General features: G+C 40.8%; 1 protein-coding gene across 4 annotated transcripts in view; it reads right to left on the bottom strand.

Moving 5' to 3' along the window:
* Nucleotides 1-16,908, bottom strand: part of SH2D3C (SH2 domain containing 3C) — a 74,781-nt gene extending 57,873 nt beyond the window's left edge. Inside the window, exons 1-3 of one of the 4 annotated variants that reach the window (XM_063432571.1) lie at nt 16,789-16,908; nt 14,993-15,112; nt 14,554-14,598 (exon numbers count right to left, since the gene is read on the bottom strand). In XM_063432571.1, coding sequence (XP_063288641.1) covers nt 14,554-14,593 — 40 coding nt within the window. In that variant the 5' untranslated portion in view covers nt 14,594-14,598; nt 14,993-15,112; nt 16,789-16,908. Of the gene's footprint in view, nt 1-14,553; nt 14,657-14,992; nt 15,127-16,788 lie in introns of those variants that run through there. The other 3 variants (XM_063432575.1, XM_063432572.1, XM_063432573.1) reach the window with 3 other exon arrangements.
* Between the last annotated feature and the right edge of the window lie 462 nt (nt 16,909-17,370).

The following is a 17,370-nucleotide window of genomic DNA, read 5'->3' as shown; positions in this document are numbered from 1 at the left end:
CATTCATCTGGTTTGTCTTTCAACAACCTACAGTTTAACCAATATCAATAAACGTCTGAATATAAGTTGTTGGAATACATCAACATAATTATAGGGTTGTGATGATTAGTGTTCAAATATTTGCCACTGAGGCCCCCTAATTTTGAATATGGGGATGATTTCTTTGGTGGTGCAAATAATATGTTTACATGTAAGAGTTAATGAAGACCCCCCCCCCTCCCACACCCGTTTTCATTTGAGATAGGTAGCATAATTCTTGCCAAAAGAAAGGGAATAAGCCCTCTTAATTTGGAGTACTATCTAAATCCAACAGGAACCAGGACAGCTGGTGTTCAGTTCATAATTAAGCTTTTTTATTTTTTTTTAAGCCAGACACAAGCGCTCCCAGAACTCCTTGCTTCATAGCAGATAGAGGGATAATGCAGATTAGGTAGAGCCAAGAGCCTTTTAAGTGCAAGCTGTCTGCCCAGAGCAGCATCTCAAGTGGATACAGTTGCTATTATGAATATGACGCATTTGTTTATGGAGGCACTAAATGTAGCATAAAAATAGAAAATTTAAACCATATTATTGGAGAACAGCAAAAAAGTATGAATTTGTGGCTTTTTTTAGTTATTAAACGTCACCAGGTTAGAATGGTGGTTAATTTGGATTGTCTGTTTTTAAACAGCATTTAATAAAAGAACACTAAGCACCAAAACCACTACGTCTTAACATGGTGGTTTGGGTGCCTGGATACTCCCCCATTTCTTGGGCAATGTAAACCACTGCTCATTAGTTCAGACAGGTAATGAGTTGTTCACTATAACTGATTCAATGCTATCATCACCTATAGAATGTAATAGTATGGGGGGGGGGGGGGGTGGAGCCTGACTGTCTTGCTGAGTGGACGCATGCTGCCCAAGCTCCTGGGATCCACATGGCAATCTACCTAATATTTTAAGCCAGTCAGCAGATTTCACCGCATACCACATAGCGAGGACCACGGGGTACCGATCAATACCAAAATCTGAACCTTTTTGGTCCATACTGCCACTCATTGCAGCCTACAAACCGCTCACCAGGTGCTGAATCTTGCTACGTAAGCTGACTTCTGCCCTTCACTCCTTCTCCTCCTCCTCCCTTGGACCAGCGGAGGTCATCCCGGTCCAAGTAGATTACCCACCGCTACTCCTAGCACCTACTGTTACTGTGTGCCACGTGGCTCCCAAGATGGCAGCAAGGCTCCCAACCGGGTCAGCAGAACTCTTCCTCAACACAGCGAATGCCAGAGGGACTGGATACTGTCGATCTCCTGAGATCCAAAAAGCTCGGACCTGAATATGCAGCACTAAGGAGCAAAGCCAGGGCACAAGGCTATGGGACTTTTCGTTCCACAGCCCCTCAAGATGTTAACTCTCACCACGTGGAGACTCAATGACACTCAGACACAGGGCTGCAACCCACACTTCTATAGCATTTATACCTACCAGCCGGAAAACTCCTTACAAGAGCTCAGCAGTCCTCACATAAATTGGGAATCGGGAGAAGGAGCAAGGGTGCCCTTGCTGCTTTTGGGGTCGCGAACGCGATCGTGCCGGCATAGACGTTATCCCAGCTCACATATTTTGCGTTGAACTCCTGTCCCATACCAAGCTCTGTAGTTCATACGTTGATCCAGCTTACTTTTAGCCTCCACGCAAAGCTCTACATTCTACAATCTAGCATGCTTAATAGCATTTCTCTCTTCCTACTTATTCTTGTTTAGTTTTCTTGATTATTATTGTTTAATTTATGGCAGGCTATATATTCTTACTTATATATTTTTTAAGCCTACCATGTCTGAAATGTAATCTTCGTATACCTTACCTAAGTATATATGCTGTTTGTTTTTTGTTTTACTATTTTCATAAAATAGTGCGAATTCTCTATGTGCTATGCCAATGTGTCACCCTATAACTGTTGTGGCCTAACAAGTATGTCTGTATTAACTAGCACTGCATAGATAAAGAATGTATAAAAGAAAGAAAATGTAAAAAATGAATGCTATAGTACAGAAGAAAAAAAATCCGAGTGCATATAAAGACTACATTTTGCTCATTTGAGCTAAACTTGCAGACATCTTTAAAGTCATCTAAAAGTGCCAGTTGCAGTAATGCAATAACATTTATGGCAGGCTGTGCATCATGTGAAATGAAATTCACAGACATTAAAAGCAAATACCCATCTTATAAAAGAGAGTTGCACTTTGGTCAATGGTAAAGAGGTATGAACTGTATAATGGCATAAACCATGGTACTGCAAATATGTGTGGACTACATAATCTGAGAAAGTGAGTCCTGGCTTAACATCAAGGGAACTGTAGTCAATAAACAGCTTATGTGTGCACTATATTTAAGGACACAATATCAGTTGTTGCTTAGCCAGTCAAAATTATTTTCAAATTATCGAATCTTTTCAATAACTACGAAAAAAAAAAAATTTATCCTAAAAAAAACTAACAAAAAAACACAAACTATAAAATAGTTTTAAAACAACATTATAACAATTCAAACAATGTTAGGGAGTATAGGTTTCTATCTTTACATCAAAAATTAAAACGCCAAATGTTTACAAAAGTAAAATAAAATAATTTCACACACAGTATAACAATTTATAAGCAAAAATGAGTACAACATTTACCTCATGCATAATCTTAGTATAAGGGGAAGATCAGTTCACAAACAAATAGGGGATAAATATTAAAAAAAGGTAGTTCCCGCTGGAGTTTTCAGATCCTTTTAAAACTTTTCATGTAACCATTTAATCACAAATATCTGCCAAAACTATTGGTCATATACCCTTTTTTTTTTTTTTTAAACCTATTCATGCAGAATTTCACGGTCCTTGTGTCCCACTACTGTAAAGACCCAAGATTTTAACACTGCTCATAAGTATAGCAACACCCATATGTAGTAGACCAGGGATAGGCAACCTTTGTACTCCAGATGTTGTGGACTACATCCCCCATAATGCTGGTAAAGCATCATTAGAGGTGTAATTACAGAAAAGCCCACTACATTTTAAACCAGTCATGGGATAACATTTGCCAAACAAGCAAATATGGGCAATTTAAAGGGGTACTGTCACTCTTATGGATTTAGTTTCTTGTCCTACGCTGTGATAAAAGGAAATGAAAGCACCTCTTCTATGCAAAACCAACAGCGTCTGTGACTATACATTGTGAAAACAGTGTAAATTCTGTGATAAACAGGCACTTAGAAAACAGTGGTGACAATTGTAATAAAGCTGCTTCCCGTGCAAGTATCTCTTTCACTTTACACAATATACAAATATAATCAAAACCAACACAACGGAGTATGGTGGAGCTCGGCCATACAAGCTTATGTCGGTTTTGACTACCTATCAGTTTCATTATATATGTGAACATACAGATTGTATTTGTATTTGTTTTTGCAGATGTTAAATAGTAATGGATAACCAGATTAGCCAATTTAACAAAAATAAAGAAAACAATCTGGCTTGATTTAGTCTGCTTCCTATGAGGAACTGACCTACTAGATACACGCGGCGCATATAATATATGTTAGCTTTCCTCACTTAAAGGGACATTCCACTGCCAAATGCAAATTACATTTAATACAATCACTGTTTAATAGACATACTCTGCCCAAAGGCAAATTGAACCAGTTTTAATCATTCATCGCTATCAAGATGGTCACAGAGAATGGAATACTTTGAAATCTAACCAGTTGCGTATTAGCTCTGCAGTACCACTTTGCCTAACTGTGTAATTGTCATGGAAACGTGAGATACAGGGGATGCAACCAGCAGAGGGAAGTTCAGATGAGACACATACGTGTAACAGGGAGTGAACTTACATGAACTCAATAGTGCTAAGAAGACCTGAGTAACAATGAATTATATGAAAGGGGAACAGTCACACCACAAGATTTGTTAAATTATGTTTACTTTTCCATATGCTTAAAGAGAAACTCTAATGTTAGAAATACAAACACTTATGTTTAATGTTGGAGTTTATTCCTGGTCTTTCGGATTTAGCGTCCTCCTTTAAAATTGAAAATAATTTTACTCACCTTTAATCCCTTGCCAAGCAGGTCTTGCCGCAAGTACTTTTTGCTGAGATCCCATATAGATGCATTATTCCAATGCCTTTCTATAAGGACCATTCAGAGTGGGAATTCGCAGAACATCAGTCCTGCAAAGATTGCAGGATCTTAATAGGAAGAGCCTCTAGTGGCTGTCTGAGTGACAGCTACTAGAGGTGTCCTTAGGGAGAAAAAAAAAACACTCCCCTTTATAGTGTAGAGACAGAGAAGACTCTGCTCCAAAACCACTACATTAAGCTGTAGTGGTCCTGGTGCCTTAGAGTGTTCTTTTATTAAATTAAATGTAAAAAGCAGCACCTATCTATCCTGGTTTAGTCACCTCCATCTTTAGTCCTTGACAATTACTGTTATAAGCTTTGGCCTTTTGTGACGTCAATTGCAAAAACCTTTAATGTACGTTTAGGAGAAAATGGAGGAGTATCATAAGAAACTTGATGTTTAATTTAATGGTGTAAATTAAACTGTAAGTTTGATTACACTTCACCTCATTAGAAAAGAAAAAAAAATAAGCGGTGTATGTATTTTCTTTTAAGTATAAAGGATGCAGAAAATTAAACATTTACGATTTGTTCACATAGAATGGGTGTGTGTGAATACTATTTCTATTTTTCCCTTTATAAATGAAGAAGTGAAAACTATGATGTTTTTGTTTTAATAACACCCAAAACCACATTTTAGAAATTTGAAGCAGTGGTAAAAAATAGCCACTCTTCATGTCCCCACTTCCTTATTGTTTTGGACTCCTGTAGGAGGACACTAAATTATGTATCTCAGTACCAAATAAAGAGTGTCCGATCTCTCTTTTCAATCAACTGAACTTATAAATAGGTATGCTATTACTGTGGCCTGTGGTTGAAAAATGAAGATTTGTAAAATGGACTAATTTAACTAATCTTATTGATTTTTTTGATTGGGTAACAAAAATAATAGATCAGGGTGGTGCAGTAGACATTGCTTACCTAGATTTCAGTAAGGCTTTTGACACTGTTGCACATAGAAGGCTTATAAATAAACTGCAATCCTTAAGTTTGGATTCCAATATTGTTGAATGGGTAAGGCAGTGGCTGAGTGACAGGCAACAGAGGGTTGTAGTCAATGGAGTATATTCGAAGCTTGTGCTTGTCACCAGTGGGGTACCTCAGGGATCTGTACTTGGACCCATTCTCGTTAATATTTTTATTAGTGATATTGCAGAAGGTCTTGACGGTAAGGTATGTCTTTTTGCTGATGGTACTAAGATATGTAACAGGGTTAATGTTCCAGGAGGGATAAGCCAAATGGCAAATGATTTAGGTAAACTAGAAAAATGGTCAGAGTTGTGGCAACTGACATTTAATGTGGATAAATGCATCACTGCAGAACACTTACATTCCCGTTGCCCCCCAATAACGACAAGACACCTGAGTATTGGATAAGGGCAACGGCCACAGCTTTATTATTCCAACATATCAACTCAGCCAGCTTTTATCACCACCTGTCGGCTGTTGGGGTGACTACCCAACAGACAGATATACCGGATAATTCCAAGAGTCCGTACAGTCTGCCTTCTGCCATCAGCCCTGGCAGCTGCGACTTCCCAAAGCCTTGTCTTGCATTATTGCGCTGGCCAGGACCTCCGCCACCGCGGTGCCAACCCTGATCTCCATTTGTCGGCATTGCGCCCCCCGCAGACAGCGCCATTTCAATCCCACCGTGGATACCCACGTTAAGTATATCCAGCCCAATCGGATTCAGATGAACCCCATCAGCCCTCATTAAACTCCGGTTGTCCCCTTCCAACTCCGTGTGTCGAACCGACACACCGCCAAGGCATCGAACAAACCTCGAAATCGCAACATTAAACTTACGCCTAGCCCTCTCCAACCCTTTTGCATGCGGCAAGGCTTGCCAGCACGGACGGGGGACAATCTCTGACCACACCAAACAACACTCTGCAAATAATGTCATGCACCGAGCCAAGTCCCGCCGTACATCGTGTATTAAATTAAATTAAACCCAGACACAAACCTGCTGAGAGAAACGCACTCCGGATAGATTTGGCACCATGACAGACCCCGGATACCCCTCCAACGAACCCTTGCTAACTCGGCTGGGATCCCCAAATTTCGACCATAGGAACGTCGAGCAGCCCAATAGATGAAAGAGTGTCCTACAATCCAAACATACTGGGAAGAGCACCCTAAAACAGAGGACAAGTTACAGTAAATGAGGCCGCACGTACAGCTGATACCTACGAGATGACCACCTGCGACCCCGAATATCCCAAAACACTAGCCTGAGTGGCTGCTTCGATTCTAAATGAATGAGGAGAGAAACCGGTTGGATCCCGACCACAATACCGCCTTCATCGATGCGAACTGAAAACGCGTCAACAGAGACCCATCTGCATGAACCAGCACGGCCGAATGGCCAGATACTGACCAAACAGCCGCACCGGACACAATATCCCACCAGTACGCCCCACTCGCAACCACATGCCTCTTGCTGACTGATCCGTCTTAGACCTACGGATATGCAAGTCCACAAACATATCAGACCAGCGGACATCCGACAGCAGTAAAGGGGGAATCGCCTGCCGGGAAGGGGCCACCAGCTCCCCCACCCTAAGCGTGCCAAAGAAGCAAAAGGAGAATGCCACCTGAAACAGCAGACACTCACCTGGTTATACACAGACGGCCCGAAGAGCCGCCAACAATTGACCCAGCAAGTCGAAGGAGATCGGCCGATGTCTGTCCGGACCTCTCCGACTCCTCCAACCTCGCATAACCCTCTGTAAGCAAAACTCTCTGGTGATGTCCCTCCATCCAAGAAACCGAAACAGGAAAGACAGGGCAGACAACGCCTTGTCTGCCGCCGAACAAGACCTACCATTAGCGAGTAACGCATCCAGATACCTTAAAGTGATCTCCACCCGGGCCGCCTCAGATGACAGCCGCACTGACCCATCCACCAAAGCCAACCTACCCACCCATACCGACCTGTATGCCTTCCAAGTAGGGGCTGACAAGGAGTCCGACACCAAGGACATTAAGCCTCTGAAATTAGGTCCCATAAGAAGAAAGGGCAGCGAAGACCCTCGCGATCCGCCTCTGGAGCCAACTCCCGAAACTGGTCCCACTGAAACCGAGAAAGAGAGTCAACCACCACGTTTACGTACATGCCGGGCCTGCATCCACACATTAAATTGCAAACTAAGCAACACCAGATGCCGCAAGAGAGCCAAAACAGGAGGAGACGCAGAAGACGATCGGTTAATCACATGGACAACACTCATATTGTCCGTGTGAAAAACCACCACACGATCCCACAGGTCCCCACCCCACAATGCCAGAGCCACTACTATGGGGAAAAGCTCCAAGAAGGTAAGGTTACGCATAACATCTAAATCACGCCATTCTGGAGGCCATGCCGCAGCACACCACTTGCCCCTAAAAAAGGCCCCAAACCCGACTGAACCAGACACATCAGTGAAGAGATTCAACTCAGAATTCGACACCGCTTCATGCAACCAGCACGACCTCCCATTATATTTGCTTAGGAAGGAACTCCATACCTGTAAGTCCGCCCGCAGCTTGGCCGTGACTCTGATGTAAAGTGTGGCTCCCTGATACCAACCGTCGCCAACGACAGGCGCCGACAGAAAGCACGACTCATAGGTAGTACGCGACAAGCGAAAGCTAGATGTCCAAGCAACACCTGTAACATTCTGAGCTGGACCTTCCTAGCCCTTTTTACCAGATCTACCATCCTCAACAGAACCACTAAGTTTTCGTTGGGCAGGCGAAAAATCATATGAATCGAGTAGATTTCTATACCAAGAATCGACAATCTGGTAAGCGGCCCCTCTGTCTTCTGCTCCGCCACCGGCACACCAAACATGTGCGCCACTGCACGGAACGCCGACAATAGCTGGGCACACTCCACCCCCTCCCGAGGACCCACAAACAAAAAATCATCGAGATAATGCATAACTGACGCAATACCTGAGAACTGCCCATTCCAAAAACGAAGCAAACATTTCGAAATAGGAAATGGCACAACCCATGGGAAGGCACATGTCATAAAATTAAGACACTTGAAACTGAAAACCCAGAAGGTGAAAACATTCTGGGTGAACCAGCAATAACTGGAATGCCGATTCAATATCAGATTTTGCCATGAGTGCCCCTACTCCCGCTTGTCTAACCAGCGACAGAGCCCGATCAAAGGAGGCATACCGGACCCTGCTGAACTCTCTGTCAATTTCATCATTCACTGAACTCCCAGCCGGGTAAGACAAGTGATGAATCATCCGAAAAGAGCCAGCCTCCTTTTTTGGGACAAGTCCCAAAGGGAAGACCCGCAAGTTAGAAAAAGGGGGAATATCGAATGGCCCAACCATGCGATCCATCGCCGTCTCCTTAGACAACTTTGCGCCCAACAGGGGCTCCTTGCCCTTGTCTGACTGAGATTGTCAGCCAAACGCGGCTCCGGGGAAAAAACAAAGGGGATCCAAAAACCCATGGAAAACCCTTCCCCCAGCACCACCGCGTCGTGGCGTCACGGCAACATCCTTGCCACGCTCACTGGAGTCTTCCCCCTTTGCCCCGTCGTCCCGCCCCCCCCCGCCTTAGGCACAGGCTGTCTCACCTTCTTAAAGCACCGCATTGCGGGGTGAGCCCCTCCACAATGCGAGCACTCATGCCTAAACCGGCAGGAGGAGTACCACCTGCAGTGGCTCTCATTAAAGAGCCAGCACACTCCTTTCTTTGGACCAGCCAGTGCCCCTGAAGGAGCCCCGGCTGCTCCTGAAAAGGGGGAAGGATGACTGGGAGTCATTATCAGCAGCCATAGGCTACCATCCTGGGTACTAAAATCTAACCCGGGGCATGCCGCCATCTTTTGGCGGAACTGCTGGTCATACAGGTACCAGCTCTGACCGCCATAAACCTTATATGCACCCCAAATAAGGTCTAGTTAGCCGAACAAGGAAGTCGCCCGCTCCGGAAAACTCCTGGTTAGGATAGTAGCGAACACGGCAAAACCTTGCAACCAATTCCCAAATGTCCGTGGGAGTTGCTTGCTCTTCTCCGTGTCCTGGGGATCGCCACGACGTGGCCTATCCACGGAGTCCTTCTCAGGAGGGACCAGTGAGAGGAAATCTATAAACTCTCCCTTTAAAATCTTATCACATGTCTCTACTGGGACATGCATGCCCAACGGAGACAATTCACAGCCGGATAGCGGAGGGCGGAACACCCCTCCCCAGCTGAAGTGGTAGAGGTGAACACAGTAAACGAGTTTAAGCATGCGTGGGATAGGCATAAGACTATCGTAGACCTAACATAAGGCCGGGGACTAATGGAAGTATTTAGAAAATTGGGCAGACAGAATAGTATGCCTAGATTCTACTGATAGGGGTAAAAGGTACAGGTGACGGGCACACACTCATGAATAATATTCACTAATGGAAGCTTTGGATGTTCAATATAAAGTCAGTCAATGACCAAAGTGGTTTGACTGAATGTGAGAGAATCACACAGAGTTTGCTGTAGAATTCCTCTTCAGTTCAATTGTAAGCGTTAATAGCAATCTCTGTACCAGGTTGGCAACGAAATGTAATCTATGGAAAAGTTAAGACACATATGTGGTCAATGGTCACCAGGAAAATGCCAAAACAAATGACCTCTAGGTAATTAGTCATCGTTACCTAGCCAGCATTTCCATGTGTGCAACTGTAATTTAAGTTGACAAAGAGTAAGCAATATAGAAAGTTATTTGTATATTAGATACATGGGCAGTTAGGTAGGTTGAAAGGTATTATGATGGTAAATAGGGTTACTTGGGGAAATTTAGCATTCAATATTGGTGGTAAAGCTGTGATAACAATCTAGAATGTTAGGATGTAGTATATTTGTTTCTATGCTATGCCAAACAATGTGAGACGAAACGTGAATTCATTGAAATTTGTTTTTTGTGGGATTAATTCACTAAACACTAAACTGGATTTATTCATGAAACACTGAATTTAAAACCAGAATGTATTATAGCCGAGTTGGAGAATATTTCCAAATTACCAGTTTTTCTGATATTTCTTTTTTGAAAATACGGTTGTTGGTTTTTTTATTGGTAGACATTCAATAGGGAATAGAAAATCGCAATTTACCAAGCTTCTCAGCTTACAGTCAATTTATAGTTGATGCACCAAACGTGTCAAAGTCCCCTACATGACTTGAAACTTTGCAACCTTTTCTTTGCTGGTTGGATTAAAAAAAAAAGTCTTATTGAAATCACATAGTCTGTCTGTGACCCTAAAATATCACTTTTACTAATGTAGTTTTGGCAGAAACTAGGTTATTTAAATGCCAATATATACGTTATATACAACTGTGTCTCCCTCTCGCGGGCTTTGGGTTGCCAAATATTACTGGTCACTGAACAAGGCCTGGGAACAGATCTAATGCAAGTAGGTGTTTAGGGGGAAAATGATCAATGCTGGGAATATTAGGTTATAAATGCCAGTGATTTTCAATCTAATTTGTGGTTGGTAAATATATCTTCAAGCCTGGTGATATAAAGGCATCCTGTTATATTGATTAATGAAAAGAGGGTATTTTTCAGGTGAGAGGCCCGATTTTATCATTTCAATGCTAGGAGAATAATGGGCTGGCTGCACCCCTCCTTTGTATGCCCACAGGGTACAATAAAAGAACTGGACTGAGGGTGGAAGCAGCCTTTGCATAATGGTGATTAATGTATACACTTTCATTGCTAAACTACAAACTGCAGCTCTTTGCATGGTATTAACATAGAAACCCTGGGGATGTTAACATACTAACCCAAAACAAGAGAAAAGCAAACAAAAATGATGAGCTATAGCAACAAATCAACGGTGGGCTTAGAGGTGGGCCAGGCAATGACAAAAAAGCAACTGCAGACCAGCTTAGATAGTTATGTGCCAACTCTGCATCAGTCCAGTGGTGCCCCCCACAGGTCATAAATGAGGTGGCGTGAATCCAGCTTAGACTTTCTAGTTCTGAGTTACACAAAATAATAATTATATATAACTTTGCAATTATGTGTTTTTGCCTACGCATTGTTGAGAGTAAATCAGGCACAGATGCTCGCTCTGGCAGCCAACCGGCTTTTGATTGGCTTGACAATGGCAAGTACTGGCTGGCCTAGTTTGGAAGATCTTAGATTAAATTCTGACCATTTGCTACACGTAAAAAGGAGAGAGTCAGTTATAAGCCAGTTGGATCATAACTCCCATCACACCTATCCGGCATTGTACAGTGTCACATTTGCGGAAAACAAAGATCAAACTGCTGAAACGAGCGTTTAGGGAGTTAATCGTGACACAATGAACTGTGATGAGCTGTCAATAGAATTGCCAAAATAGCACAGCTGAAAATGTTTCCAGGGTACTAATGAAATAAGAGAAAAACAAATTGTACTGTTCCTGGTAAGATGCTTCAGAAACAAAGAGAATACATAAATAACCTAGCTGTAGAATGACATCAGCGCACAACAACCCACAGTTTAAGGAACACATTATTTGCCTTTTTATTACTGCACATGTGTCAAGGTGCTTTACATGAAGAAAAAAAATTGTGTTAATTTCAAGAGGTTAGAATGAGTTGACACAGATGTCACCTAGCTCTCTCTCACTCTCCAGAAAAACCGTAAGCAGTCAGATTCACTCGTTTAAATTATTCACACAAAACGTTCCTGGCCTTACCACAATCTGTTTCAGTATAATTTCACAAAGAGAAATGATAGTCCATTTTGGAATAAAGGAGGATTATTTTACCATTTTGTGTCACAGTTTGAAAATGCAATAAACTGGGTTTTTCCATCTTCTTTTGGGTCAACAGCAGAAACAGCGATATGAGAATGGCTAAACATGATGGCCTTTTTTTTAGTTTACGATACTATGTTACGTGTGTATCATGTATAGCTTGGAGGAAAGACGAGACGGGGGGATATGATAGAAACATTTAAATACATAAAGGGAATCAACACAGTAAAGGAGGAGACTATATTTAAAAGAAGAAAAACTACCACAACAAGAGGACCTAGTCTTAAATTAGGGGGCGAGAGGGGGGGGAAAGGTTTAAAAATAATATCAGGAAGTATTACTTTACTGAGAGGGTAGTGGATGCATGGAATAGCCTTCCAGCTGAAGTGGTAGAGGTTAACACAGTAAAGGAGTTTAAGCATGCGTGGGATAGGCATAAGGCTATCCTAACTATAAGATAAGGCCAGGGACTAATGAAAGTATTTTAGTAGAAAATTCAGCAGACTAGATGGGCCGAATGGTTCTTATCTGACGTCACATTTACGTTAATATGTATGTAACAAAAGGTAAATAGCCACTATGCCTTTGCCATTTAGTGTATTTGTGGCTGGTTAATCTATGAGAAGCACTGGATGGGACCAAAGATCATCAGCATTGATGATCTCTTTGGAGGAGGAGCGTGTGCCTGGTGAAGTCCGTATTGACGCAGAGGCTGACATTCTCAGCCAATATGCAAAGCCTTGCACTACATGGCTGGACTCATGAGAGCCACTGGAAATTCCTGCATAGGAACATCCGGCATTAGTACTGGAGATAGGTAGCGGCATACGGTGGTATTACTTTTTGATATTGTGTTGAACGTTTGATTACAATACGCAATGATGTACACCAATCAACAAAAGATAATACAATTAAATGTCCTTTATTCAATACAAATATACCGACAACAAAGTGAAGAAGGCTAAATAGTAAAAGCAGAACACAAATACCAACAAATAGCCTAACAAAGGAGATGTGTCCCATGAGTCCCCTGAAAATGTTAGTAATCTCATTTTATTTCATTCTTTACTCACGTATCCTCTGTATGTATATATATATATATATATATAAAGTATAAACAGGTAACGTGCACGTTGTTCTGCTGTAGTGATTAATACTATCATCAAATTCAATAGGTTTGTGCCCCAAAGCAATGCACCCCTAACATTACTATGAGCCTTTGACAGACTCCCATCTTACACTGTTATAAATCAAGTTTTGAGTCAAGTGAAGCGCAGATAGGCAGTGTCATCATCCCTTAGAAAACTAATTTCCTAAGACAAGCAGGCTAACCATTTCACAACAGAGGATGTGCCAGCACTGTTAAAATTGAACAGGAGTTTTCTGAAACCATTGTCATTATTATTATTATTTTATTATTTATATAGCGCCATCGGATTCTGTAGCGCTGTACAATGGGTGAAGTGGTTAAGAAATGGCGATACAAACACATTAACAAATAATCCCTTCTATGCAATAATCACAGACTGTTTATAGAAAATATGCCAATCGTGAATATCTTGCTTACTCAATGTTGCCATTCAGGCAATCCCTGATGTAAGGAGTTAAAGTTTGGTTTTAAAAATAAATAAATAAATAAAAAATATACTGTATATAAATAACGTTGAAATATTTCAGTTACAATCACAATTATTTATATAGTTACCAATATAATCCTCAACTCTGTACAACAGGACACAAAACAAACATTGATATCCATGATAGAGTTATTTAACAAACTATTCTAGAGACAAACTAATTTGTTTCACAATTTTTCGACAATCGTTCCAAAATTATAAAAAAAATTAAAATAAACAAAATAGTTCAATATATTAGCTTTTTATAAATAAGGGTTGCAATTAATTCCTTGCAGAATCAATGTAGCAATTATATGTATTGATTTAGCTGCGTCATTAGTTGCAAGACCTTTCATCAAGCCTACTGGGTATGGAATAAATCACTACAGGCTGGTAAGAGTTATGGGCTAGGAGTCTAGGACGCATGAAAAGTTATATGTAGTATGCTGTTTTTTTGGTTTTGTTTTTGATGGGATGAATAGCTGTTGGCCCCCTACCCAACTGCAACCTAAATAGCATTGTTATTAAAAAAAATGTTTCAGGAGGATGAATTGTTACATTATTGTTATTATTATCATTGCCATTTATATAGCACCAACAGATTCCGTAGCGCTTTACAATATTATGAGAGGGGAATTTAACTATAAATGAGACAATTACAAGAAAACTTACAGGAACATTCAGTCCAATATAATAATATAATGGAACAGAGATCTAGACAAGATTCAGTACCCCAATTGTTGTGGAACAAAAACTCTCACAATGTTTAAACCAGGCTTCCTCAAACCCCGGCCCTCCAGATGTTGCTGAACTACAACTCCCATGATTCTATGAATGAAACAGATAGGCTAAGAATCATGGGAGTTGTAGTTCAGCAACATCTGGAGGGCCGGGGTTTGAGGAAGCCTGGTTTAAAGGCTTGAAAACTTCTGCTTATATGTGCTCTATACCGGGGGGGAAAGGCAATTTTGCAAACACATCAAACGATAATTATTTAAGAATACAGAATTAATGCATTTATTTTGTTTCTTATTGTTATAATACTCACTAAATTTCTTGTTGCTCTGTTTCTTAGAATTCTGGTCCATTTTGCCTTAAGAAAATAGAGAGAAACTCTCATAAGCAAAGATTACAAACTCATTATGTTTGGCAACTCTAAAAGGCTGCAGTTCGTAAGCACTTCTATACACCCCCTCTTTCCCCTGAACTTTTTCATATTTGCTCATTTTCATACCCAATGCTTTAAGCTGATAGCTTCTTTGTGGTTTTGAGGCTGTCCTTTAAAACCACAAAATTTGAGAGGAGAACTAAAGAGAAGTGGCTTTCAGAGAATTTTTTTTTGTTTTTAAATCTATGACCTGTTAAGCTCTTTTGATCTTTAGAAAGTCATAATTGACATGTGGCTCTGGCTACGCCAATGTTTTATTTGGACATTTTGTCCGCGAATTTTGACTGGCGAGGTTCTGTACACATCATCCATGTCTTACCATAGCTTTGAGATAAAATTGTGACAGTTGTTGAGAAGATTCTCCTATCGGGTGTATATCACACTTCTTGATACTAATCACAACTTCCGCCTGTGCAAGTTTCCTGTCAAACACCAACATCTAACGAGGCAGAGATGAAATCATTCTCATTTTACTGTCATTTCATGCAAATAAACATTGTGTCCATCAGTTAGACTTTATCGAGTTACATTTAATGAATAATCTGCTTATTGCATCGTACATCATTTTTGTTTGTTCCCAATCAAATACCGCAATCAACAGAATTTTTTTCAAAGCATTTCTTTTCAATTTGCTTTTATCTAACCAGAACCCACAAATGGGAAATTTGCCCTTATTTAAATGTATTTCTCAAACTGTGCATCATTGCTAATTCCATCTAGATTTGCCAGAACCTTAAAAGGGACAAAAAAGGGCACCCAGATCACTTCATCTCATTGAAGTGATCTAGGTGCTGTTTCCCTGTCCCTTTTAGTTTTTTACTAAAACATTGCAGTTTTAGAGACAGCCTAAAACATTGCAGTTTTAGAGACATCTTCTAATGGCTGTCTACCAGACAGGCGCAAGAGTCGCTTCCTGGAGTTTAGATCTCTAGGTCGCCTAAACGACACTGGCAAACCTCACACTCTGCACGAGGACATCCAGCACCAGTGAAAGCCCCATAGGAAAGCATTGTGTCAATGCTTTTCTGTGGGGAGGGCCTAATGCGCTCGGACAATTGTCACACATGCGCATTAGGTCCCACCGTCGGGTGACGTTGAAGAAGGTGGAGGGCTGACCTAGCGCGAAGAACATTGGTGCTGGAATTGGGTAAGTGATTATAGAGTTTTTAACCCTTTATGTACCGTTTACGCAAGGGGGGCCCGCAAAGGAGGGGGAGACTAAAGGTCACTATAGTGTTAGGATTACAGATTTGTATTCCTAATACTATAGAATCCCTTAAAGCATACAACATTTAGAAGGCTCATATTAAACATAAGGGAATGATTTATTCATACATGAACTAAGAATTACTATATGTGCATTCACACGTTAATCTCAAATCAGTTTTTTTTTTTTTTTACTAATAACTATATCCTCCCCTTATCCTTTTATCAGCATTATGAATGTAGATTGTAAGCTCACGGGCCATCTAGCCAAGCACTTTGTATAAAAGAGCTCCAATGGCTAGATATCAGCTTACGGGCAGGGCTCTCTTACCTCTTGTATTTGTCTGTGTATATTGTACGTTTCTCCACTAATTGTACAGCGCTGCGGAATCTGTGTGCGCTTTATAAATAGCAATAATAAATAAATAAATAAATAAATAAGTGCACTGTAAGAGATATAGTTTACACAACATCTGAAGTAATGAAGGTTGCCTACACCAGTCCTATAACGGCATTCAGGAAAATAGGACTCCGCCATAGTATAGCCTGAAAAAAAAAAATATACAAAGGGAAAAAATATACACAAACCTTGAAATCCCAACATTCACTATGTATATATTACGGCTCAAAATTATTGCTTGCATCTGTGCACCATCTGAATGAACATCTGACAGCTCCAAAAGGGGAGTTTAACCCCTTAACCCCTTAAGGACCAAACTTCTGGAATAAAAGGGTATCATGACATGTCACACATGTCATGTGTCCTTAAGGGGTTAAAGGAACAGTACGATGTTATTAAAACAAACCGGTATTCTAAAAACGATAGCGCCCTTGTCTCCTTAGTTATATCCAGTGTAAACATTTTTACTCATCTTTTTCAAGTAATCAAATTCCCTCTGTGCTGCTCACCTCCCACAACGTCACCGAGGAAGCATGGCCTCCTCTGCCGAAGGTCCAATTAAATGCTCCTTATAGAGAAGCATTGGGGACCTGATGCGCAATTGCGGCAAGTGACGTGAGGGCTTCCAAGCTTCTCATCCTCGGTGCTGAAAAAAATGCCAATTCAAACATTTATTTTTTATTATTTTATATGTTTTTAAATAAGGACACTAAAGCAATAGGAAGAGAGGTTTGTATTCCTAAAGCTACTACCAGTGAGTTTACTCTACTTCTGATAATGGGGAGTTATACGTTATAACTTTGTTTGAATTGGTATCAAAATAGGTTGGCTATTTTAGACTCATTTTGTCTTATTTCATGCAGGTTTCGGTGCAATACAGAGTTTAGTATATCCATAAAAAATAAAGTGTGTATATATATATATATATACACACACTTTATTATACTTTTTTTTTTACATTTTCTTACCCTGTACACATTAGGGAGTTTAATTAGTGCTGTGTAATTATCATAATGTACCACTGAATGTAAATTAAGCTTGTAAACAGACTGGAAGGTGAGGTATCTGCCTGAATAAAGAATGTCAATAAA

This window comes from Pelobates fuscus, chromosome 9, assembly GCF_036172605.1.
Source record: "Pelobates fuscus isolate aPelFus1 chromosome 9, aPelFus1.pri, whole genome shotgun sequence".
In the NCBI taxonomy this organism is placed as follows: Eukaryota; Metazoa; Chordata; class Amphibia; order Anura; family Pelobatidae; genus Pelobates; species Pelobates fuscus.
This window is presented reverse-complemented; position numbering and strand designations above follow the sequence as displayed.